This window comes from Culex pipiens, chromosome 3, assembly GCF_016801865.2.
Source record: "Culex pipiens pallens isolate TS chromosome 3, TS_CPP_V2, whole genome shotgun sequence".
Lineage (NCBI taxonomy): Eukaryota > Metazoa > Arthropoda > Insecta > Diptera > Culicidae > Culex > Culex pipiens.
In genome coordinates, this window is record NC_068939.1 from 45203044 (window position 1) to 45230662 (window position 27619).

The 27619-nt window shown below is 36.7% G+C and overlaps 1 protein-coding gene across 6 annotated transcripts in view; it reads left to right on the forward strand.

The window, feature by feature from the left end:
- The window catches only part of LOC120420064 (UDP-N-acetylglucosamine--peptide N-acetylglucosaminyltransferase 110 kDa subunit), a 54926-nt gene that overhangs the window by 17415 nt on the left and 9892 nt on the right, over positions 1-27619 (forward strand). For all 6 annotated transcript variants that reach the window (XM_039582980.2, XM_039582981.2, XM_039582979.2 and 3 more), the window contains 4 exons: positions 2170-2380; positions 2796-2979; positions 3047-3115; positions 9969-10165. In XM_039582980.2, the coding sequence (XP_039438914.1) occupies positions 2170-2380; positions 2796-2979; positions 3047-3115; positions 9969-10165 (661 nt within the window). The remainder of the gene's footprint in view (positions 1-2169; positions 2381-2795; positions 2980-3046; positions 3116-9968; positions 10166-27619) is intronic.

Sequence of the window (27619 nt, forward strand, 5' to 3'; positions counted from 1 at the left end):
TCAAGCGCTGAACGAGCGAGGGGGAGGGGGGATGTTTCTTCCGGGATCCTGGGGGAAGCCAGGATTTATTTTGCACGGATGGTAGTAGAGGACGCTGGGAGATCCCTGCTTGAACACCTCGCCGAAGCCGGTGGGCACCGGCGAAGGGGTCGCCCACAGGAAGGTGGTGCCACGCTTCGGCATCCGTGGCGGGGGAGGGTTTTAAATTTAGAGGAAGGAAAAGAAAAGCACAACTACTGTAAATTGGCAGAACACGAGATGAAAGTACTTGATGGAGCAAATCGAACAAGCAGAAAAAGAAGGTCGTCGAGCTGGATCAGGCTGCGGCGATCCTTGCCAAACATGACGAACACTTTGAAGCGCTCAAAAATTAACATATCGGAAAATAAAATCTCGTCCGAAAGGAATGTCACAGAAAAACAAAGGCAGAATCCCCAGAATTCTCGCCCAGCTGTAAAATCTCAGAGGAATCGACTCGTAGTACGATGTGGCTTTTTATACCAGCTGCGATACCCTGGACTTTATGTTGATCAAAACGTTTTTTTCCCGGATCTTTGCGTCCGCATTAGAATTCCTTCTACTTATTCACTTAAATTAACAAAATTTTAATCATCTGGCCGCTGAAATTCAAACAATCTATCAGCTCGATTCCGTCTCCAAATGTAGATGAATTGCCAACAGATCTGGCAACAGATTCTTTTCCAGAACTCGAAATTGCCAAATGTGTTGTTTATTGTTTATTATTTTGACCGATTTTGACAACTACACCGATATAAATTGTATCCAAAAGTTGACCATACCATGCCAGTATTATGCGCGTATGGTACGCGCGTATGGTATGCTGCCGTACACAGTATGCGATATACTCGAAGTGAATAACCCTTAGGTGAATTCTCTTATGTTCGCTTAGGTTAGATAGGGTTAGATTAGGTCAAAAATTATTCATTATTCGCACTAAGCAAACATTCCGGATATTGACCACTCTAATCCTGAAACCGCGTTCTCTAGCTTCCTGACCAAAACAATTGAAATTGTATTTTACGTTTCTTTTCTAAATTTCTCTAAAAAAATGGGGGAAAAAAAATTGATGAAAATTTAAATTTTTATTTAACAAAAACTCGTTCAATCGATTGGACGTTGTTTAAAGATTATTGTTGCATTTATTATAAATATGAACTTTTTAAGCATATAACAAATTTTGAATTGATAGACACAAAAAATATCGTTAGTTAAGTATAACAAATCAGATATTATTTAGTTATTTTACTGCATCTCATCTCAATATAAATCCATTAAATAAAATTAAAAACACAACCTAATAAAAAAATTCAACAAATTATCAGTTGGTATGGAAGATATGGAGTTTTCTCTCTCTCTCTTTGAACCTTGCAGCGTGTACAAATGGGAGGGCTTTCAGTGTATTTTTTAGATGCGTTGTATGGGAACTCGCTAGGTTTTCACTGAGCGTTCTATGACACAACTGCTCTCAGCTTTTTCACGATTCCAAGACAAATGTTCAATTATTTTAATGAACATATTTTAATTCTTCCTTCATTTTAGAAATCAAAATGATCACCTGTCCTATGAACAGGTTGAACAGGTAGACGTTACACCTCTGGTTCATGCTAATACAGCTAATCTAATCAAATTAATTAAGAGAATTTTGCTTTTTGTTTTACGGATTCTGTGAAGTGTTTTAATTCTTTGAGTATGGAACAATCAACGTTATTAAATGTTTCTTAAACAGTTTTCAATCGATTACACAGTTTTTTTTTTATTTCATAGTTTGTCAACAGCAAACTTGCTCATTTGATAATCAGTTCATGGCCTTGCCTCGTATCTGTATGCATATTACATCATTGCGCAGGAAAACAATATAGTTCTGCATAGAAAAGAATTCTATCGTTGCATAATATTTCCCCCCAAATATTGAGTAAACACACGAAGTTCGTGCGGCATGAACCGAATCACAGTGGTGCCAAAAGAAATCGGCAGCACGGAACAGGGTCAAGGATAATGCAGTCCCCGTCGTGCCGAATGCCGCTTCCAGAGAAGATACTGTAGTTGCGACGACGTGTGACGTCTCCAAGTGACCACTCGCATGCGTAAAGAATGCACGGTGTTCGACGTTTGACTGACTCCCGTTTTTTTCTTCTTCTTTGCTTTCAGGCCTGCTCGAGCTGGCCCATCGCGAGTACCAGGCGGTGGACTACGAAAACGCCGAACGTCACTGCATGCAGCTGTGGCGCCAGGAGAGCAACAACACCGGCGTGCTGCTGCTGCTGTCCTCGATTCACTTCCAGTGTCGCCGGCTGGACAAGTCGGCCCAGTTCTCGACGCTGGCCATCAAGCAGAACCCGCTGCTCGCGGAAGCCTACAGGTGAGTGGGATAACTATAGCTTCGGAAAGGGTTACATTGCTATTGGGGCGCGAAGAAGTGCACAAAGTGGTACACATACAGGTGACCTACGATGGGATCGATTGCAAAAATGCTTGCTTTGTGTACTGCTAATTTAGTTTGTTTTGTTCTTTTTTATCATTTTGATCAGTTCGTTAGACTTTGTTGCCTTTCTTGTAGTGAAGAAGGTTTGAACTTGTAAATAAAATTGACAAGCTTGCACAACTCTGAAATAAAATGTTGCATTTTTGAGATTACGAAGGGTGGATTTCAAGAGGTTGATCGACCCATATGTTCAAAAAGATGTTTTGTCACCCTGCACAGTGACTAGCTCCGTGTTCCCGTTGCACTTCAATGTTCGACTCTAAAGCCCTCTAACCCCCACTCCCTCTTCCAGCAATCTGGGCAACGTGTACAAGGAGCGCGGCCAGCTGCAGGAAGCCCTAGAAAACTACCGCCACGCCGTCCGCCTGAAGCCGGACTTTATCGATGGATACATCAACCTGGCCGCGGCACTAGTAGCCGCCCGCGACATGGAGCAGGCGGTCCAGGCGTACGTGACCGCGCTGCAGTACAATCCGGTAAGGGTTTTTTTTCGGAGTTTCGCGGAAGTGAGCTGTTTCTAATTGTGACACTTTTTTGTTCAAGGATCTCTACTGCGTCCGGAGCGACTTGGGTAACCTGCTGAAGGCGCTGGGCAGACTGGACGAGGCCAAGGTAGGTCGGATTCGGACGGAAGCAATTCGGAACCGTGGTGTTTGGCGATTTCGAGTTTTGGTTGAACTCTTTGTTTGCGTTTGCGATTGTGTTGTGGAAACTTGTGCGTGTGTTTGGGAGTTGATGAGGAGATTTCGCGAAAGAGGCACAAACTTGCCCAGCGTTCGAATGTGGACTCGTTGATGGGGCGTTTTATGTTCCTTCTTATCAAATAAGTCTGGTAATCGATTCCACGGGGAAGGACTTGAAGACGCATGGAAGCTTTGCATGTGGGAAGAGGTAAGTTTCACGAGAGTTGGCGGATTACCGTTTTCAGCACCTGTTTCGTTTACCTTATCAGTTCAAGAGTTTAGATTGCTCATAAACCCAGACACGAGTTCACAATCGACGAGTGGCGCAAGTAAACATGAAGTGCAGCTGCGTTGAATGAATGGCAAACCGTTGGATGAATGTATTTTACCTTTGGTTTATTTTCCACATAAAACTTCGCCTAAGTTCATTCACTAATCATTCCAAGAGTAACTCGTTCTTTGGTTAAACAAAAAACCATTCTTAAAAAAAACGCCTTAAAACAACTGATCAAACTTTTGCCTAAATGATTTCAGTGTATTCCTTCGCAGCACAGAGCTATTTTTGTTACAGCATAGGCAAAAAAAGCCTTGATTTTGTGAATCGCCTCAACCGGGAGTGGAAATGGACAAAGCATCATGCTGTTCCGGGGACAGACTTCCAGGCCAGGCCGGCCACTTTGAATGCACATCATATAGTAATACCTCATATGACCTAAGTTAAGCCCTAATTGGAGTTGTCCGGCAGCGACAGGTAATGTAACGTGGGCGTTTGGCACAACACAACGATTGGCGCTGACTCCTTTATTCCCGTACTGTTTTGTTGCGACGGACAAAGCAAATCGATGCTGTCGAAACAACACAACTATACAAAATTTATTTAAAAATTACATCATTCAAATTGAGTTAGAAAAAATAATTTCAACTGGCAACCAAAATAATTGGAAATTCTTTAAACTGGCAACACTTGCATGAATTGAGAACTCTCGATGATTTTGTTTGTACGTAATAATCAGATTATCTCTTTCTGTCGCTGTGTGTTCGCCTTTCGACAGGATCGATTCCGGCAACGCAACGCTCCCCCTCCCTCCATCCCATCCCATCCAATCGAACCAATGCCAAACACAAGCTAGCATGTAATTCTATTCTATCTTTCCATTTTATTTATACACATTTTATTTCATTTGTCGACTCTACCCTCCCCCCAATCAAAAGATGTGGCCAGAACAGTTTCCCCCTTCGCTGCGTGTGTTTTTTTTTCTTTAAATTTATGTGTTTGTGCTCACAAAAGTGATATTTTTTGTTACATTCAAAACAGTAACAAAAGGTTTTACCAATGTGATTCGCGACTTTAATAATCATGCCACGCAAATATAAATGGATGAATGTTTTAAATTATTTCTTTTTTTAAAACAAACCTTAAAACCTTCATCCATTTCACACACAAAAAAAATGTATTACGTTTAATCTCTAAATTTGGTCCTTTGTCGAGTTGCGTTCAGTTGAAATCTCGTGTTGTCTCTTGTTCGCTAGATTTGATCCAATTTTCGCTAGCCCCATTTTTACCGGTGGGAGACTGAATGTTAAAAAAAGGAACTTTTTTGACCACGATTAACACAAAGTATATTGAGATTAAACCTAAACAGCTGGAGATTTTTGAAAAAAGTCTATCTTGGATTTAGAATAGAAACATAATAAAACATTGTCCACAGGGCAGCAGCATCCGGACGATTGCGCAGCAGGAGCGAAGATCAGCGAGAGATGTTTGATTTGGCAGACTTTTTGCATGCACTTGTTTTTTTTTTAAATGATTCAAAGATTTTTCAGATATAAAGTATGGGATTTGAAAAGTAATAACTTATAGATAAATCATGTCTGTTAACTTTGACAAAAATTTTACGATTTAATCTTCTTTTGGTATCTGAAAAATCTTTGCATATAATAAGTTATAAGATTTAAAATATAATGTTTGATTTATTTTGATCGAAATTTCTTTTGCATTTCAATGTTTATCGATCAAGTTAAGTCAACATTATTTAATATATGTTTAGAATTATTTCTGCTGATTGTAAATATTTATTTTAAATTTCATGCTATATTTTATTTATCTAATCAAACCAATACAGCCATAAATTTCAGCTATTTTCAGATATTTTTTCAGCATTTAGATAAGTATTTTTTCAGATGTTTTGTTCAACAAAATGGTGACATCGCAGGTACTTCAAAAAGTCAAACAAATCAACTGCCAAGGTAATAAAGGAGAAGGAAACTCTGAATCTCTGAATCTGAGTGGGTATTCAATATTACGTATTATGGTTTATTTTGAACTAATTAATTTGTTTGAAAATTATCCAGCATTAAAAAACTGCTCGTTTCAGACATTAAAACACTGCTTAGATCTTTTGTTTCAAATTGAATATGGCTCTTGTTTTATTCACACAACACACACTTAATTTGTGCCCAAATATCTAAAGTACGTGGGCCAAAATATCTGAACTGTTTAAGCAGAATTATTTCACTGTTCGACAGAAGCAGCAAGTATTGTAATGGAACATTCAAAAAGTGATTTAAAAAAAAAACACTTTCATCCTAGCACAATATAGGGGAACTGCACGTAATTGGGTATAAAGCCCTATGTACATTTTTATGTACAACGGTAAAAAACACGATTAAAAACCATTTCTGATCACTTTTTATCATTTTAATGCAAAAAAAAAAAATATTTATAAGACAACAATTTTTCGATGGATCAACTATGGTCCCCTTGGAACGAGCTGTCAAGTAGAAACATTTCTGTCAAAAAGGACCGCGAGGTTGATTTTTCCAAATTGATTTAAAAAACCATTTTAAACTCTTTGTGGTCGTACAAAGGGTATGTCATTGTACTCAGAAAAATAAGCTTTATCGCTGTAAACAATAATATCAGCAATCTAAGCTTCATTTTAGGACCCAATTCCATCGTTCACCTAAGGTTTGAATATCGTCACAGGAAACTGCTCAATGGGAAGTTATCAGTCTCTAAAAAATTTCGACAAATAACTTTTTTAAATAGATAAAATAGTCGAATAAGATGGATTAGTCCTTAATCTGCCACACATACGCGAATTGGATCCTAAAATTAAGCTTAATTTTCTGATATTATTGTTCACAATAATAAAAAATATTTTTATGACCAAAATGACCATTTGTTGGACCACAAATAGTTTACAATTATCTTCGCGGCCTTTCTTGACAGAAAAGATCCTGTCAAAGCTCGTTCCAAGGGGACCATAGTTGATCAATCGAAAAAATGTTGTCTTGTCAATTTATTTTTTGCATGAAAATGGAGCACCCACAGTCGAGCAGTTTTTGACAGTTCGCTCCATAAGAAATACATTGTAGAAAAAGCAAAAACTGCTCGAATGGAAGTGCTCCATGAAAAAAAGTGATCAGAAGTGGTTTTTAGTCGTGTTTTTTTTATCATTGTACGTAAAAAAATATATTGGGCTTCAGGACCCTATTTTCCCTATTGACCTTCGGCTCAATGTCCATCGAAACAGGCGGAGGGTCTAATGCAAGCTTAAAAATGTCAAAACCTGTCACCATCCAGCTGCAGCTTTGTTGACAAACAAACGGATACCAGATTTTGCTGATTTTTGGACACATCACAAGAACTCAAATGAGTTTAACTTGATGGCAAAAAAACGTTACTTAATCCACCCTTAGGTGGCTGGTGCCTTCCTCACATTTAAAGTTTTATCAATTTTACTCATTTTTCATACCACTTTGGTAGTCAGATCTTCATATAGCAGGGCACTTATGTGCTTACAACCAAGGGTCCTGATTGCTCAAAATCAACCACTCCATTCGCGAGCAGGCGACGCAATACTGCCCTGATGAATTCCTACCGTTTGTCACTCTATCACCATTCGCTCCCGAACACTCTCTTTTCTACTCTTCTCTCTCTCTGATCGGCTCAGTCTCCGAACGGTTCAGACAGGCCGATCGTCTCCGATCACTCTGAAATGAAAACATTTTTTCTCTGATGCGCTGCGTTATACTCATTGATTTGGGTTGCCTAACATCTATGTTATCAATTAAATTGTGCATTTATTTTGATTTCATAACATTATAGACACCATTCAAAGAAACTTCCACCAAGAAAAAATCAAATTGATGGCAAACTGATGGCGTGAAGACAAAAAGACTGCCGCGCTGGCATTTTGTGAGAGTGGCTCTTCGCTGAGCATGGTAGTGTGTGAGTGTCGTCGAGCGACGGAGTAGGCAAATATTTTCACGATGTATTTGTTCGCTGAGTGAACAGTTCGGGCCACTCGCTGGCTGCTTGCGAGACTCATTCGCTCACGAATGCTAGCGGGTTGGAATAGGCGACGAATGGATAGGCGATGAGTGAGTGGTTTCTGTTCATTGAACCGAAAATCAGGACCCTTGCTTACAACTACTGATAGGGTTGCCAAATCTTCAATGTTTTGGACGCGTTGGAAAGATCTTTCAAAATACCTTTCTGAAAATTTATAACATGACGGGGTTTCTTACATAAACCACCCTTTTTACAATCTTCCGAACTTTAGTCAAAATCGTTTTTTTTAGCTTAACTTTTGAAGTACTTAACTAAACTGCATAATTTTTAATAGCGACTTATGGGACCCCAAGACGGATCGAATGAGGTCAAAACGGACATAATCGGTTCAGCCAGTGCCGAGATAATCCTGTGCATTTTTTTTTGATCACCTTCCCACCACACAGACATTTGCTCAGCTGATTCTGAGTCGATAGGTATACATGAAGGTGGGTCTAGGAGGTCTAATTGAGAAGTTCATTTTTCGAGTCCTTTTTTTTTAGCTTTTCTTCAGTAAGGTGAGGAAGGCAAAAAAAACTTCAAATTTTATTGGAAATAGAAGTCTAATTAACTGAGAACAGTTTGAAATGCGTTTCGATGCAATAAAAATCATATCTAGAGTTTTATTTGAATTAAAAAAAAACTTTAGTTTAGTTTGAGCATGATTAAAAATAATTGATTTTTTGTGAAAATTCAGTAAGGACCATCCATAAACCACGTGGACACTTTTTGAATTCTTAGACCACCTACCCCCCCCCCCCCCCCCACCCTTCCCCACCCCCTCCTGGACAATTTCCATACAATCAAATCCTAAAGTTTCTACATGGTTTAGTCTCGTACCGCAAAAAGAGGTTTGTCGCGAAAAATAAAATTTTCATTACATCAAATTTTAACACATTTTTTCATTCAAATGTGGATACAATGGTAATGGAGGTCGTTTGGTCAGAGTCGAGGGATATAAAATAATGCAACGGCCTTATTCACACCCATTGGGAACCCCTATGCCTATCAACGACCATGAGAAGATGCCAGAAAAATCTGCCATCAACTAAATTCACAATAACTTGATTGTGTGAACATGCTAATATAAAAATAAAACTATAAAATAGATATTCTACATCAATTGATTTTCTTCCTGAAGTTCGCCCATAATTGTGTTACTAACCACCCATTTTTGATAATTTAACTAAACGTTATGTTTTCAAAAAATATGTTTCCAATAAAATTTGTACAATTTTCTAATATTTCTGGTTTAAATGATTTTTTAAGAATTCAAAACTACAATGCAAAACATTCATAATGTCTCTAATGGACATATTTTGTATTCTGTCAGATTATAGCAATATAATTTTAAATAATTAACAATCAGCAGAAATAATTTAAACTAATTTTGATTTCCTTTTTTGCCGAAACGTCTGCCAATCAAATATCTTTCAGCAAATAGTTGAAAAGTCTCTTCCTGCACCGCATCGTTCTTGCTACTTCAAATTGCTAAAATTTTTAACTTAATTTCTTCAACTTAAATTTTTAGCTCATGTTGGCAAACATTTTCAGAAATTTCTAGCTGTTTCATTGTTCTCACCCGATAAACCGTTGTCATTTCGTCGTCGTTTGCAGAAAAAAAACCCACCAACCAAGTATCTTCAAGAGTTAATAGTTGCGTTTTAATCTCACCAAGTGTTGAACTTTCCCATAATGCTAGGCGTCCAACGTGTAACGAAAATGTCGTTTTATCAACTCTCTGGAGAGGGTTGCCGCGTTTGGTTTTTGTTTTATAGTTTTTTTTTGTGTCGTTATTTTTCCACTGAGAGCGTTCTCAAGAAGAAAATAATGTGGAGTGATTCTATTTTTAAGTTTGCGATTCGCAAATTTCTTTGTTTTTATTTTTCTTGAGTTGGGGACACTGGATAAGCTGACTGTTTTTTTGTTTGTTTCCGAGGTGTGTGCATTACAAATGTGTATTTTTGTTTTATTAAGGTGTGAACAAACAGTCAGATTCTCCTTTTGTTCTGAGGAACGTAAGAAAAATCAAAACACTCCATCGCGTTGAATTTAAATTCTATATTTAGATATTCCTCCGGAGCATCCTTCGTTGATTTCCTGTTCGCCATGTGTCCTGTGTCATCTTTTCTCTCCCCCTCTGCAGATATGGTGGATTAGACTGTCGATGTGTAGCGTTTCTGACAGATTTTAATCGAATTGATCGTTTCCATTTTTTCATTTGATTTCATTTCGTATCGCCTGGCAACACTGTCGACAAAAAAGTACTAATTCGTTTATTTCTTTTTTCTTGCTCCTTTTTCCTCCCTCAAATTCCCCGCTGACAAATTGTAACGAAATTCCATTTCCCCGTCGATCCTCATACAAACGAAAAAAAAAACTGTGCCAAAAACGCACATCAAATGCATTCAAAAATTCACGTAACAATCACACACAAACAAACTAGGCATGCTACCTGAAGGCCATCGAAACCCGGCCGGACTTTGCCGTGGCCTGGAGCAACCTGGGCTGCGTGTTCAACGCCCAGGGCGAGATCTGGCTGGCGATCCACCACTTTGAGAAGGCCGTCGCGCTCGATCCGAACTTCCTGGACGCGTACATCAACCTCGGAAACGTGCTGAAGGAGGCCCGGATCTTCGATCGGTGAGTGATTTTTTGTTTTAATATTGTTGTTTAACTTGAGAATGATGCTTTTGATGACAAGGTGAAACATATGTTGACAGAAATTATAATGGAAAGCACGTGCTAATTATCATCAGTGTTTTAGCTCAGCGCAAGACAGTAAGCAAAAGAGCAACTCTCACTTCTCTCAATTTTCTTTGGTTCGCTCTCGAATGCTTTAATCATTCAAACAGAGATAAATTTACCCCAAATGTATGCAATCGTCAGTGCGATGGACAGTTCAAACATAAAATTGCCGCAAACCGGAATGACCCAGATAAATATGGATGCAATTAAACCGTAAGAAATGTGTCACATTCCTCGACACAAACCACAAACATCCCGCATGGGACAAGGCAGAGGGGGATACACAAACATATCATCAATTAATTTACGCTCCCCCTCACGAACATTGTGTTTATTTCCAACAAACCATCATCGGAGCGAGCAAAATTGGTCATGTTCCAAAATGGGACGTTAGTTTTCATCAGGAGCGGTTCTGTACGTGGTCGGGAATATTTGGCAAAGTCTACAAAACATCACCAAACAAGGCTGTGAAGCTTTTGGCGATTAAAAATGAGTTGAGTCGTATCGCCTGGGGATCGATTTTGTGGAGATGGAATTGGTTTTGTTTGGAATAATGTTATCAGGTGTTATTTGATAATGTTTAATTAGCAGTTTATTCAAGTTAAAAATTTCAAACCTACAATTAAGTCGAGTTGTATGCATTATGATAAATTTCCCGCACGTGTTCGTAACAACATCAAACAATATACTCAAACCGCCCCTGGAATTATGAAATTGAAATATTTGCCATTTTCGGTTAAGGTCACAGCCACTCAGATAAACGCCCACGTGGAAAAGTTTTGCTTCACCCCGAGCGGAAATTCTTTCAAACAAAGTTCAATCATGTCCCGCTCATCATTGGCAAATTTCGGGGGAAATCCGTTTGTGTAGGTTGTAGCTAGGACTGTGTGCGCGCGCTCATCCGGCCAATATTGGATCGATTGGCGGAACAACTCTCCACCGAACCGAATCTACATTGTGTGTGCCTGTGCCATGTAATCATCGGAGTATCGTCGATACTGGGGCCCGTTGGGGTCTACGGCCAAGTTACATCCTCCCCTCTTTCTTCCAGGTGAGGGGTCGCAATTTAATTTATATTGGTGCTTCACTTACTTTCAAGTGCGGTACTGAGAAGAGATTTGCTCTATCGGAGTGTAGTCCCTTTTTTTGTTGAATTACCAGAAGGGAAATCCACGTCAAATTGCAAAGGTTGTTGAAACTTCATTGCACTGACTGGACTTTAAAAAAAATTACTGCATATTTCATTTCACTTAAAATATAGGTAATTTTAGTAAATAAACACAGCCAAAGTCAACCCCTAAAAATTACATTTTTAAAAACATTGGCAAAGTCACATAAAACAAGTCAAACTTCCAACTCTAAAAATTTTCTAAAATTTTAAGAGTTCTTCTTTCCAATGCTTTCTTAGGATCAAAATTTGGTTGAAAATGGATTTTGGAGAATTTTTAGATCGAAGCCCGTCTAGAGGCGGGGTTTGGTTGTAGAGGGTTAACCATTTTCTCATGAACGTGATGGTGATGTCAAAACTTTAGTTAAATTATGCGCTCGATGTGAAAATTAACCAAAATGTTGTCATTTGCGCAAAACAAATGGAGAGGCAGTTTTAAGTTAGAAAATGCAAAAATATTTTGCGTCAATATTTCTTTAGAATCAGTCCGATTTGTGTCTCCAGAAGTATCCCAGTTTGAAAATTGAGGTATTTTTCTTTTTTTGTAAAAAAAGGGCGAACTTTGAGGTATTGCCAAAAAGAAGAGGCTAGACCGAATTGAATGCTTTATGTATAGAGATATATTGTTGGAATTAGGGGGAATTGCTCAAAACTTGAAAAACAGAAAACTAAAGCAAAAATCGTTATTTTTATGACTTTTTTTTAATTTTTATATTAAAAAAAAATGCATGGAATAATTTTTTTTCTTGAATCCTGATTTTTTTATCATCGTTCCCAGACCAAATTTTGTCAAAATTTTATAAAATCTGCTTTTTTGGAAAAAATTATCTGTTTTTCTTTTTTCAGCTAACTTGATTTTCAGATACATATTTGCAATGATGAAATATTTTGTTCAAACATGAAAATTATATCCAATTATGATTTAACTTTACGAAAATTATTTTATTAGAATCACTTTAAAAAATCTCAGTAGGCGGTGTTCATTATGTGAAAGTGAACTAAATCCAGAAATTTCGGAGAAAGTCACTTTTAATGTTACTGGGGAAATTGTTCTGAAAACTGATCTCTACTGTGAGATTGATTCGAAAATGTTTCAAAATGTCATTTTTTAGAACCTAAAATAAATAGCTTTTTAATTAAATACTCTAAGTTTAGAAGTGTTTATGCTCAAATATGTATCCGGGCAATCTGTTGCTGTATTTCCATGACAAATTGTACAAAGAAAAGATTTGTATTAGGTCGTGTTAGACTTTCCAGCTTGGATTTTGGGATTATTTCGAAGAAATCTAAAAATCTGGCAAGTTTGGTGCGAAAACTTTCCTTTTGGGGTAAAATTTTGGTCAAAATGTAAGTTACAGCCTGGGTGCTGAAAAGCCAGAATGCGTAACGTGATTTCCGAATGATCCCCACTGCTCTTAACTAATACAACTGCACTACAACTGTAAATAGAGTTATCTACGTGCGCATGTATTGCGTGTACGTACACGAAAAAGATTGAGGTTAAATTTTGTACCCGCCAGCAAAACAAATGGCGTGCTAGTGTTCGTGAGCTCGGGCTTAGATAACTCTATATAAACAAAATAGAAGGCTATGTTCAAGCTCAAGCGTGACTTTTTTTGCTGCTGAAGTGACTTGTTTTGATATATTTTGGATTTTGTTTTCGCTGAAATATTTAGTGCTTTGCGCTTTTTTTGTTCGTAGACTAAATGATGTGCGGCCAAAAGAGTCCATCTTTGTTTTCCACGTGACGAACAATTGCGTCAGAACTGGGTTAAATTTTATGAATCTGAAGAGCAACCGAATGGTAGTTCCGCCGTGATTTTGTATCATTGAAGCGCAGTGATAATATTGGAGTAAGTTTGTTGCGGCACGAAAGTTGTAATGAAAAGCAGATAAATAATATTTGTGTTGCATCTTTTTTTTCTGATTTAAATAAAATTGAATTAATTTGTAAAAAACCATTAAAAACAATAATTCTTCATATTCTAATATTTAAATGCCAAAAAAGTACTGAAAATACCTGAAATTTCAAAAAACTTATCCCGAAAGTTGATTTTTTTCCACGTTATAGATATGTTTTAATTTTCAAAAAAAAAATCTAGAAACGTTTGGCGAAAATTCACAGTTTCGCTCTAGTTCTACCTAACTTCTGGTTCTAACCAGCCAAATTTTGTAACACGGTCGGAAAGAGTTGTTCGATTCCAAAATCAACCAGCAGATTTGTCTGCTTGTTTTGGCTGGCGATCCGCTGATCTAGCGGATTTTTTTGCTGATGCAGTATTTTTTTAGCTGCCGGCTTTTGAGTTGTTATTCAATCAGCTGAGTTCCGTTACCACTTCCAGTACTGTTAGAAACACATAAACCTCCAAAATTATGGTTCAGGTTTTAATTTTGTGCAAATGCTAGCTTTCGGGAGTAAGGTATCTGAATTAGCAAAAGTTTTGCAAATGTCCAAAAAATATTTGTATAATTTTTTTTCTTGCAATGTTGCTTGGATTTTGTCACCATTTGTCTTCAACACGCGGAGGCAAAAAAAATCTGTGCTGGGTCAACAGCGAGACATTTTTTCCAACTCAACTCATCTCAACCTGCGTCCTATAGGCAAATTTATAGCAGTTGATAAACCTACAACCAGCAGCGCACCATTGGATGGCAACACTGCTGGTCCCTATCTCTCCCGTCATCATCCTCGTCCCTCTACAAAAAAAGCCGTGTTGTGTCCCTTCAACCGAATCCATTCAAGAGGAAGGTCTCGTCTCATCTCTCGAAACACGCCAGAGCAGCGAGCATCGGCAATTTTCTCTGGCTCTCCCTCACTGGCACTGGCGTGGAAAACTCTTTCGGAAAATTCGCTTTTCCCACTCGCAACTGTCGAACGCACTGTCTGCCTAGCATCTATCCCACGAGGACGCGATCCAGTGGGACTGCCGACTCCGCTCAGTGCCGTGTTGACGGTCGGCGCGTTCGGACCGGTCGTTTGTCGTCGTCCTCGGAGTGTGCGTTTCGTAACACGTCCCCACGCGGAGGATGATGTGTTGAAAGTGACCGGAAGTTGATTGCTTTGAAATAACCGTTTTATAAAGAGGGGGTTCGCCCACATCCTCGTGGAGGGCAAGAGACACACAGAAGGAAGGATACAATTTACTTTAAATTTAGCAGCACGAACCCACCCACTCCCACATCCGGGTCCGGAGCTAGCCAAGTGTGGACACAAAGTTACGGCACCGTGAAATGGGTTGCCAAAGGGGTTTCGACGTTACGCCGATCTGACGGCGATCTGCGAGGACATGTGACCATGGTTGGTTGGTTGGCTGGATGCGTTCATCGGAATTCATCAAAGTGTGATAATTTAGTGCTAAAACAAAACGGTGACCTGAGGGAGTGGAGGGGCACTTCCGGCGGTGTGACATTGATGGATGGGATCCCATGGGGCACTGGGAGCCAAACCGGACGGGGTGGATTAATCGCTTTTTTTTTCTCGTATTCTGAACAAGTTGGCTTTACAGCGCAAAAAGGTGTAAAAATTCAATTACCGTGTTACACGACGAGAACGTAAAGTGCGGGAGCAAAATTTTGCGCTGTAACGCAATTATTGTTGTATAATGTAAAAAATGTATACCGGAAGTGGAAACTGCTGCGCATCTTCTGTAATTTGCTATCAATATTCAATGGAATTGATGGAGACTAGGATGGGAGAGTTATCAAAACGGAAGCTTCAATCTACAGCTATAGCTACTCGCTGTTATCTTTTTTTCTTGAGCTCCTTGAAGGATGCATGACTCGGGGGCAGAATATGATATGGCTTGTTTGTACAGAGTTTCTTGTTCTACTGAAGGGCTGTAACTTCATTATAAGAACCCGGTGGAAGTTGCGCAAAGTAAACCCTCTAACCGTGAGAGCTTCATAAAACAAACCAGTAACCAAAAGTTGAAATCGAGGTTGTCAATATAAAAAAATACGCTCTTGTATTAATAAGGTAAAACGAACATATTTTTTCAGTTCAAGTTTAAACCATTTTAATCACATACTGCTCTTCTACTCTGCTCTAACTTTTTTTTAATAATAATTTTTAATAAAAGAATTCAGACAAATCAAATGATAATTATAATAATCGGTTATAAATATAATTTTTCACAGATTTTATTCAAAAACGTAGACTTTTTAACATAAAAATCGTTTATTTTTCAATAGAAAAAATGATGTCTTAAATATGTTGTGATAATATTTTTTTTGCTTAAATTTATTAAACCCTCAAAAATTAAACAGAATTCGTCGTTGCCTCATATTTTTTAACATCTTTTTGCAAATAAATTTGAGCAATTTTTATTTAAGAAATACTTCACTTCCTTTTTTCTTAATTTTCTATAAAGATAATTTATCTTGTGCATTTTTATAGGATGGACTGATTTAATTAGATCGAAAACCCAAACTCAACCATCATTTTTTGTATATTTTTTCGATTGTTTTCCTAAAGGTTGAAAACATTCGAAAAATCCAAACCTTGGGAAGCAATTTTCTGAATTGAATATGGTGTCCTCAGCAATACTCATTTTTTATTTACTTTTGTTTTTACAAATAGTGGAATTATCAAAACTGTTTTTTTTATTACATGTTTTGGGAAACTAAAAAGGGCTCCTTTTAAGCCATTGGAATTATGAACAATTTTTGTTTCACAAGGATATGATTTTTTTAAACATCACAGAATTTCAAAAATATTGGAAATGTCCTCCAAAAATTTTGAAAATATTGTGTAAAGCTAAAAACGAAATCTGTTTTCAAAAAGTACTTAACATTTTACCTGCACCGTCTCCATGTTATTGCCATTCCCGAGCAGACGGAAATAACTTGAGAATAACATTTTTTGATATTTGAAAATACTAGGCTAATAACATATTATGTTATATAAATACAACAAAATTTGTTTTTCCCCGAGCAGACGGGAATAACTTTTGAAGGTCAGTTTTTGATATTGTGAGAAGATCGAAATATGTTATTGGGATGATCGGATTAGTTGTTAAAATAACAAAAATCAATAACAAAGATTTTTTCGAAAAATAACTTCAACTGTTATTATTTTGTTATTGCAATAACAAACCAATAACACAGAAGGAATCATGAAGGAATAAGAAGATTTGTTATGTGTGCGGAGAGTTGAAGCAGCATAATAACAAAAATTGTTATTGAACTGATATGTCTCCAAAACAAAAAAAAAGTTATTGTTTTGGTTTATTTGTAATTTGCAATTTTGACAATTTTATCAAAGTCCCTTAGGGGGTATATCACATCATTAAAAAAAATCAACTATCAAGATTTCAACTTTTTAGAATAATTTTAGGACCCCATTTCATGACCGAAATAATGACCCCGATGAAATTGGACAAAATTATCCCAAAGATCTAAACATATTTAACAACAGAAAAAAATAATAACAGATTGTGTTATGGACACTTAGAATCTTTTCAATTTGTGCGATTTATGGTAATTTTATTTCTAAGTCAGAATACCAAACGAATAACCAATCTTGTTATTAGGAGAGTTTTTTGAAATGCATAACATTTCCTCTTATTAGCGTGTTATTAAACATTTTCAATATAATTTCACTTGAATACCAAATCTTGTTATTATTTTTTCTTCTTGAAGTTTAAGTTCAGGATACAATAATAACACTTTCTGTCATTTTAACAGGATTTGTTATTGAAACATTATTTATTTTGTTATTACCGTCTGCCCGGGTCGTCGTTATGATTTTGTTGATATTGGATTGTTATTGTAATAACAGACTAATAACATTTTTAGTTATGCTTCGAACAAATTTTTATTCTTCCATAACAAAAATTGTTATTCCCAAGTTGTTTTGGCTTTCAACCAATACCAAAACAATAACAAATTTTGTTATAATAACATACACTGTAATAAAATTCTTATGCAAAAAATTATGTTTCAAGAAGATTCCATAACACTTTCTGTTATTTTAAGATTAGTTTCAGGTAACAAGTTGTATATTTGGATTTTTTAAAGCAGTGTCCATATCTACAAATATATATTTACCAAATAGTTGAAAAATGTATGCACAATATTCCTATGCGGACTTTGAAATTGGACAAATAGTTGCTGAGATAAAGCATTTCAAAGTTTTAAAACATAACATGAAAAACAACACAAATTTTGTCCTTTCAAAAATGTTAGGCTAAACCAAAATTTATAAAATTGTAATCTTACAGATTTAAAAAATTCACAATATTTCATTTTTTTAACATCAAAAATAGGCAAATATTTAACAACCTAACGTCAGTTGCAAAAAGGCATAATACAATCTTTTTTCAATCCGATTTTGTGCAAATAAAAATTTGTCCATTGTTGTTTAATTGAAAAAATCAAATAATAAAACACAAATTAATTATGCATTGCAAAAAATGTTATTATTTTGTATTTTTATCATCACCTACAACTGTACTGAAGACACCATATCGCTTCGCTACGAGACGGTGATTTCAGTGGATTGCAGTCTAGTTTTCGTCATGTAAATATGATGATTTCCAGAACAACCGCTCCCATCCCCACAGAGCACCAGAGACAAGTAAACTGTTGAGGTTCCACTTTTTTAGATATCATATCGATCAGAAAATCCCTTTCCGAGTTGCTGATTTCCCGAGACACGGAATTTAACCAAACCTGTCAAATAACTTGTCATGAGAATTTTATAAAGTTTTTTGCTCAAAATATTTTGTGCACACTTGCCACTTAATTTTTAAGGTTTTTTGTACGATTCATATTTTTAACATGACAGATTAATTTTGATCGGAATTCATTTTAGACTGAGTTCAAACAAAAATATACACGCGCAAACTGTCAGAGGGCAGCAGAGGGTTAATCTTTCTATTGTATTTAATCGAAGGTAAGAGAGAAAGAGAGAGAGAGAGAGAGAGAGAGAGAGAGAGAGAGAGAGAGAGAGAGAGAGAGAGAGAGAGAGAGAGCTCCTTCTCCTACAAACCCGGGCGAGTCGTCTCCTCACCAACTTCTCAATATCAAACTTGTGCAAAGTATACAAAGTTTTGCTCGATCACTCATCTTCTATGGCGCTTCCTTCATCTCACAACTGAGAAACGAAAAACCCGAAGCTTGAGCAAACTATTTTCCCATCCTATCTCAAGTTGACTAATTTAAGTTGGATCTTGAACGCATCAAACTTTTCAAATTGGCTGTAAGTGGAAAGTATTAAGTAATTTCTAGTCATAAATCAAGCAATGACTCTTCAAATTCAACGTTTGACAACTGTCGCAAGACGACAAGTCGGATTAGTTGAAGACGAAAATTTTGTTCGCACCTCTGCTGATAACCACTTGAGCAGAAGAGTCGGCTGTCACTTTAGATCTATCAATTTGTCAGTTTGACGTTCAGTGGCGTTACATAAATTTGAGATTTTTATTTCAGGACCAGTTTTATAGAGTAGTTTGCCAATTATCTTATCTCAAATTTGTAACTGCTCCCTAAAAAAAATAAGTAAAATATGATTACCTATTCACAAAACAAAAAAACTGCCATGTTGCACAGGCGAACTGTCACCGGCAGAACAGCTGGCCCACAACAAAGGTGCGGTTTGTCTGTCCTTAATTCGAAAAACATAGAGACAACGCCGTTCGTTGTCTCTGGTTCGCCGACAGCCAGCACGGTGCCACACTTAATAAGTAATTCGTCAACAAATGCGCGAGAGTTTTCCCGAGTTTTTCACGTTTTCCTCCCGCGAGTGCTCCCATGTACACGGTAATCAATTTTCCGTTTACTGTGAGACGAGTTGTACGGTGGAGTTACTTTGAAAAAAATTGTTTTACAAAACTTTGACTTTTATATTAAAAAAAAATTATTTAAATGTAGTTTGGATAAACTTTAATTTAAATATCATACCAAGAATTTTTAATTTAATTTTAAATCCAACGTTAAAATTCTCACAAAGTGACGGTTTGACGTGGGAAATATGAAAAACCCGGTACCGTGTTCAGTTTGAGTTGATGGTTTTAAAATTAGCTCCGGCGGCTTTTACGATTGGAGTCGCAAAATTAGTTCGAAAAATAAATATACGGGTAATTTTGATGTTTTTTTTTCTGCTAGCACACACGCGTCACACTTACTGCCGGCAATAAATTTGCGACGAGCTGGTTGCGCGTTGCACAACGCTTGACAAAAAACGGCTCAATCCTAAGCGATATAGGTCACTCTGTGTGGTGGGTTATGTCGTGAGACATGCGAATTGCAGTGAAGATGGGATTAACATTAATTTAGAACTTATTTTAGAATAATTAATGTACAGTTCAGGTTCTACTCAGACAAAAAGTCGTAAATTTCATAAAAATTCAATCAATCAGGAATTCAACGGTCATTTTGAATAATTGAAAACTCACCACTGCAATTTGGAATTCACCACCGATCTATTGGCCCCTGACAGCTGCCAAATGCCGACCATTAGACGGTAAAAACCAACAATAAACAGCTGGCAGGATTTTCGTACCAACTCCTAATCCTGGGTTCCCGAGGCTTGTTTACACACAAATCATAAAATACCAAGTGGATGGTTTTGTTTTACCATGGCGCGGTGGCAAGTTGCCTGACATCAATCGGAACATTTTCCGCGGAAAATTGTGCGGCACACACCGTTCACTTTTCGGTGTTTGTTGTAGAAACGTGGCAATGCAAAGCAGGCACGTCAAAAATGTTCATAAATCTTTCACGGCTTATTAATGAGTTGCCCACACGCACCAGTAGTAGTACGTAGTCGAGAATGTCCGGAAAATTGTACACCAATTTATGGGTCGCGGGAATAAATTAACCACTACGGGACGTTGTTGCAGTCAGCAAAGTTAATTCCATACTATCCGTTTTAATAAAATGTGGGAGCTTTTTACTTGAGGTGAAACAAAAGTTGTGTGATCAATAAATTTGCACTTCACAATGATCGTTAAAAAGTTATGATAACCGCTTGGGTTGCACACATTAATCAAATGGATCATTAAAACTCCCAAAAGTTCATATCATGTTTTCAAAACATTTGTCTTGTTTCGGTTTAAAACGACAAAATAAGCAGTATGGAATCATTTTCTTAAAAAAAAACCTTATCAAGAGATACGCCACGTTCAAATATTAGCCTAGAACAGTTGAAGTGAGCGGGCCGCGAAAGCCGTCACGAAAAAAAAGTTTCCCATGCAAATTTTGAGTTGCGTATTTAGTGGGCGGACTCCGACGAGGCCCACTGGCCATCTGTCGATGATAACGCGCAACTCACGAAAACTGTCATCTTAGGGTCCGGCTGTGATATGCCAATGATAGAAATAAATGCCGTCCTCCTATTTGTTCGGAAAACCCAATTTCAAGCTTTATTTTCAAAATATTTGAGCAAATAACAATGGTCAAATGATTGATTAAAAATTACAATTTCCTGATGATTTGAGATTTGAAAATTCGCAAGGATTAATTAAATAATAAAAATAGTCTGATGAGAATTTTTTCCCACAATCGACAGTTTCACTGAAATGATATATTTATTATTTTGGCCAAACATATAGTTGCCTCCTCATGGCCACCAAAGCTATTTTGCGATTTACTAGCGAAATTAGGAATAACAATTTTGTACGCAGATAAAATGTGACGGTTTAATATAACCTGTTTTCAATGTAATTTTACATCGAAATACAGGTTATATTAAACCATCACATTTTATTTTAAGTTACATAACATGTGAAATTACAAATAAGTCGATGTAAACCTACACATTTTTAGAGGCAATTTTACATTTTTTCTGACTCAAAATCTGTCAACATTGCTCGACATTTACACTTCTGTGTTGTTGTCCATGCAATGATGTTATTAAATATTTGAAAAAGAGCTTTGTCGTCGATTTGGATCGTTTGGCAAAATCATTTTTTTTTTTTTTGAAAATCGGCATTTCATTATGTTTAAATGTCCGCAACTTCAATTTCGATTCAAAGTTCAACCTTTTCTAAAGCTGCTTTCAAGATAAAAAATAATCATAATAATAATTCAGGATTAAAATAAGAAAATTAAACTCGAAAGCTTGAAAGGTTGATATTTTGAGTATTAGTCCTAATCAATTCTCAAATATTTGCCTTATAAATTCAATCGATAATCAAATCTCTAATTTTGTTGCAAATAAAATATTTTTTCATGGAAAAATGGCTAAAATATTTTTAGTCTCTCGTAAAATAAATATTTAGCTAAATACAATTATAAAATTCCATTTGTTTATATTTAATACTGTTATGGTAGGTATCTATGTTTGCGTTCAACCGCAGGTCTACTGAGAAATTCTACTATTAGTGGAATTGATGTCTGAATATGAGGTTCAACTAGAAATTAAATGATTATCTCTTTTAAACAACTAACAGGAAAATGGTAATAAATCTAAAGCTGAAAATTCAGTTCTTTTCCTCGATTTCTTAAACCATTATTGTTTACACATTTTTAGATTGTAAAATACGACCAAATAACGCTATTTGAAGACATTTTTCAACAGAATTCAACCGTCAACTCAACATGCATATTGGCATTTCTGCATTTTGGGGCACAGGCATTTCTGGAAAAAATCACTGAACATACTGAACAAACAAAGTTCCCGGAATTCTTGCTTTAAAAAAAAAGCAAACAAAGTGTGGTATAGCAAAGAATGCAATAATAAAACATGGTCATAAGTGGGGGGATGGTGGTAGTAACCCTGTCATGGGACAGGTCAACCAATGCCGATGTCGCTTGTCTTGTTCTGTTCTGTTTTTTTTCGCGATAGCGTAGGTGGCATTTCCCATCAATACGGTGGTACAGTCGACGGTCGGCGCCCGTCCAGGAAAAACTTAGTACATTCTTGCAATATTTTGTCCAACCCACCAACCCTCGACGACACCAGCTGTTGTTGGTTATAAGTTACAATATTTGCTGCAGTCTACTTTGTGTTCTTCAGCAAGAAAGTGAGGGGAAAACAACACCCACAAATTCCTTCATAAAAAAGGCAGAAAAAGGAAGGTCCTCAGGAATTGAGGTGGAAAAAATACGACAACGCTTTTCTCATTCCATCCAGCTGGACTGATGGTGATGTGTATGTTCCTTGGTTCGTTCTGTAAAAGAGGGCCGCAAGGTCCAGGACTTGTACCTTTAGAGCAAATAATGCTGGTTCGCCTATTTTTTCGTCTTTTTTTGCTGCACACATTTCACCTTTTGGAGTACGGTATAGGCACGCTCTAATGAAGGACTTTTACATCCCTCAAACAACACAGTTAAAAAAAATAATTAGAAATTTTTTAGAAGTAAAATCTAATGGTGTGATTAATTCTTATGTGAAGTTTTATTCAAATTTATTTTTAAAAAAATAACCATGTTTTTTTCAAACTGTGTATCAAATGGAACTGAACTGCAAAAAAAAAGAGGACCCGTTTCTGATCCTGTCGTCCCTGTCCAGACCCGACACGCCGGCCACACGAAATTTATGCTCTGATGCGCGAGAACCGAGGTGGTGCTGGAGTGTCTTCAGAAATAACTAGATTTTATGCCCATTTCGAATTTTGCTCCGCGGTGAAATGGTAAAGGTCAAGTCGTGTTACGAGGGTTACGAGGCGGAGCTCGTTAAATTATTGCCGCGACTAACACACAGGATGGCTGCCTGGCTGGCGAATTGGGAAAAAGGTCGGTTTAGGGAACAAGCTTCCTGGAACTGGTGTGGTTTTGAGATTATGGAGTGTTGGCGGAAATTTCATGCCATCAATTAGGGGAAGCTGAATTTGACAACGTAATCAGGATGTGATATTAATTGGAGTCATTTCATGGCGTAGATAATTTTTAATGATGCTGATTTCGGCGAAATCAGGAAAAACCTGGTATGGAACTTTATTTTGCCTTCAAAATAATGTGTCTTATTTTGTCATCAATTTTATAATTAAATAAGGCAGTTGATTTGAATTGATAGTGAAAATTCCAATCTATCTTAAAAACTTGAATTACCGCCGAAATTATACTTTTTTGCTTTGTGCATTTTTCAATATTTCATCACCGCCCGTTTGGGCCGCCATCTTGAATTTAAAAATTCTAAATCACTTGAGGGTCGTTTAGGGGGTTTAGTTGAGGGGTTACATACATGAGCACACACTTAATTTTATTGAAAATATGTTTTCAGAGTTTTGAAGTATACATTTTCATCCATTAACAGCTTCCTGGAATTTGAAGACATTTGGTTGTATCATTGCCGAGATATAGCTCTTTGAAGTTAACAGTTTCAAAAAACGGGTGCCACGATATCTCAACACACTGTCTTGACCAAATCGGCTCAAAATTTAGGTGAAGACTCGTTAAACCGGTCCTGTGTGCATGATGAAGGCCGATTTTCTATTTTAAAAAATGATAAAAATATATTTTATGTTTTTGATGTAAAAAATCTTCAGTTTTTGATTTTTGTATTTTTTAAAAGCATAATTTAAAAATCGGGCTTCGTCATGCACATAATATATGTCTTGAGAGTCTTCACCCTGAATTTCAGCCAATTTGGTCCACCCCATCTCGAGATATCGTGTCACCCGTGTCAACTCGGTGTTTAAAGAAAAATGAACAGAAAGTTTGACAGTTTTCTTTGCGCATGGCCAAATTTTGAGCTTAAATCGTTTCTTACTCAGTTTAATCATGAAGAATCTTCATGAAACTCTCAGGAGTGATTGAAAATCATCTTTTTAGGGGATTTAATAAATTGTCTGCATGACGAAATTTTGTGATTTTCTACATGTACGTAAATCTTATATTTTTTTTATATGTTATCCCCTAAGGACATAAAATGCCAACTTTTCAGAAATTTCCAGGTTGTGCAAAAACTCTTTGACCGAGTTATGAATTTTTGAATCAACACTGTTTTTTTTCAAAAAACTGAAATATTGTTCAACTTCATTTTTCGATGTTAAATCAAATTTGCAATCAAAAAGTACTTTAATGAAATTTAGATATAGTTCACCATTATCAAGTCAAAGCTTTTACTTTTTTGAAAATATTAGCAGTTTTTCATTTTTTAAATTAGTGCACATGTATGCCCCTTTTAGGAAAAAATATTTTTGAAAAGCTGAGAAGGTAAAAAGTTCAATATTACGCCCTTTTGACATGCTAGTCTTGATTTATTTATTTTTTTCGGTTGGAATTTGATGTCCCCTGAAACACATCAAAAAATAAAAAAATAAAAATAGTTTTTTTGCAAATCAAGTTCAAAGTTTTAGTGACAAAAAGTTAAATAAAAAATCACCATTTTTTTACCATATATTATTTTTTTTCAGTGTAGTCCTTATTCATACCTACAACTTTGCCGAAAACACCAAATCGATCAAAAAATTTATTCAAAAGATATAGATTTTTGAATTTTTATACATCATTTTTGTATGGACAGTTGCCAAATTTGTATGGAAAATTATATGGACAAACTAATGATGCAAAATGGCTTCTTTGGGCATACCGAAGGCACCAAAAAAGTTATATACAGCAAAACTATGATTATCAAAGTCACCCGGAATTTAAACTAAGAATTTTTTACGTAACTATTTTTCTAAACACTATTGAATTTTTTTCCAAAATAGTGCATGGACTTTATGTGGCCTACCCCAGTACATGTTTAAAAAATAATAATCTTGAGTAAAACCTTACCTGTTGGAAAATATTCCAAAAACAAATTGAAATCCTATCAAAGTCACCCCGGTTTACGGTACAAAAAAATAAAATTAAAAAAAAAAACGATTTCGTAGAGAATTTCTAATCTAATGGGAAGGTTGATCGATTTTTGCCAAAAAAAAGGTTTAATTTTAAATATACAAATGATATTCTTGAAATTGATTTCTTGCTATCAGCGATGGAATAATCATCATCAAAAGCAAATCATTGGATGTTCATCAAGAGAAAAAATCCGAAGGGAGCATGCTCTCCTCTCTCGCGCACGAAAGATCGGTATAAAGAATCTAAAAAAAATCATCATCTTGATTATTCGGCGGAACATCTTTTTCACTACTACACTTGCAAGTGTAACGTTACACGTCGGAAATTGACCTGTCACATTTTGTAGATGGGCAATGTGTGTAAACAAAGTGAGAAAAAAAATTAAGTGGTGCTGACAAGGAAATTCATAAAAAAAATCATCAGCAGATTGATTTTCTGGGAGAATTTTGGGAGCGATTTTCTTTTGCGTGATTTGTCTCTCTCTCTCTTACGCTGGTGAAAAAAGTTCGCAAGCGAAATTGATTGTTTTACGATTATTCCTTCCCTGCTTGCTATAGAAAGCGAAATAAAATATCAGGATTTTTTTCGTGTACTTATTTTTTCAAAAATTTCTAGTTATAGGACCTACGACTTTGCCGAAGACACCGAATCGATCGGAAAATGTCTTCTCAAGAAAAAATCAAGAACAATTCGGTATGAAGGCTGGACTAAAGAAACCAATTATGCTAACAGCTTATTTGAACGTAAGCAATCGATGGACGATGCTTCATCCAAATGAAAAGACTTCACAAAGCATAATAAAATCTCACAAATGTCTTGAGCAATTTTTCCGCATCAATTATTTTGAAAAGATCTCTCTTTTATAAAATTGTTGTATTCATTAGGCTCTTAACATCATTTCATTATTTAAAAATGGACTTGATTTAACACATGATTTAAAAAAAAAGAATTTTGTTTACATCATCCTTTAACGAAGATTTTTACTACACGTTAAGCTACACGTTAATTGCCCACTCACTATAACCATTTTTTTTCACCGCACCCCATCGTTGCAATTGCAAGCACCTGCTTCGACCCATCATCCCAACTCATCAACATCATCGGAAACCACTTAATTGCAGCAAAAATTAGCACCCCTTTAAAGCTGATGAGGCTTTCAGATTTCTTTCATTCGCCAAATGTCGAGAAGCAATTAAAATGATTGAATTTTGGGTCCCCGTTTCGTGACAAATCCACACTCTAAACTGTGGGATTAGACGGGATTGGATCCTTTCGCTCGGATCACGTAACGGGGATGAATTGGGCATTACATCGCCCCCACCGGGACAAAAAACAACAACAACGACGCATTGCGCGATGGTTCCACCGGCACCTGTTATGATCTGTTTGTTACTGAAGAACAAAAACAGACAACCGGGGGAGGGAGGGGGAAGAAATCACAGTAAAAAAAAAGTTTGTCGAAATTTGGTGTGGGATTTGAACTCGGGTTCTTTTGATTACACAATGTCATCATCGTTTTTAGTTACTGTGCCCAACTCTGTTTTGCGTTGTTTTTGGTGCAATAATCCATCCATGATACTTTCTTGCAGAATTTCAGAGCTCCGCACAGAACCATGTGTTTGCAAATGTGTTCCTGACATTTGAGAGTAATGGGCTGTTCAGAATTTACGAGGGCTGCTGCAGCTGAAAGGAAAGACCTTTATATTTCTGGGATCTGGGTTGTACGGGGTTGGACCGGAGATTAGAACGGGAGGGAATGTGTGTTTTGGGTGGGATCTTGCCGCCATCAATGTCACCTGTCGTCGCCGTTGTCTTTAAGGTTATACACGTTGCCAAAAATGCTCCGCAAACGAACTGTTAAATTAGCTTAATTGTCTAGATGCAATTTGGTACCAGCAAGCTTTGAAGGGTGGGACGGTGTATGACTGAAAATATGAGAACACCAAACAATTACCAAAATACCGAAAAAGAATTAATGTGGCGTTTGACAAAGCAGGCCTCGCTTGATTCATCATTATGCGTTGCGGTCGGATTACCGGTGTTTCGGTGAACAGAAAACCCGGTTTTCTTTCTTCAGTCATTTCAAGGTTAATTTGAGTAATTGGACATCCATTTTCCACGAATCCAAATCTGACATTTTCAATGCATAATGCTTAATTTTCCCCCAACCAACCAAAGCGTCAATTAGCAGACAAGATTCAAAACATCAACCAGTGCACATAGAGAATATGCCAGTCCGGGTCAGGTCAGGTCAGACCATGTGGCCGATGTGGCTCAACTTTAATTGCGACCACACAGCCAGGAGTGACACACACACAACATTGATGGCTAGTGTCTAGTGTTTCTGTGAAATTCAATTATCGCACACCCCACCAGATTCTGTGTTCTGGCCAGGACAGGCTTCTACCTAGATATTAGCCGACATGGATTACCAGTGTATCGTGATTTAC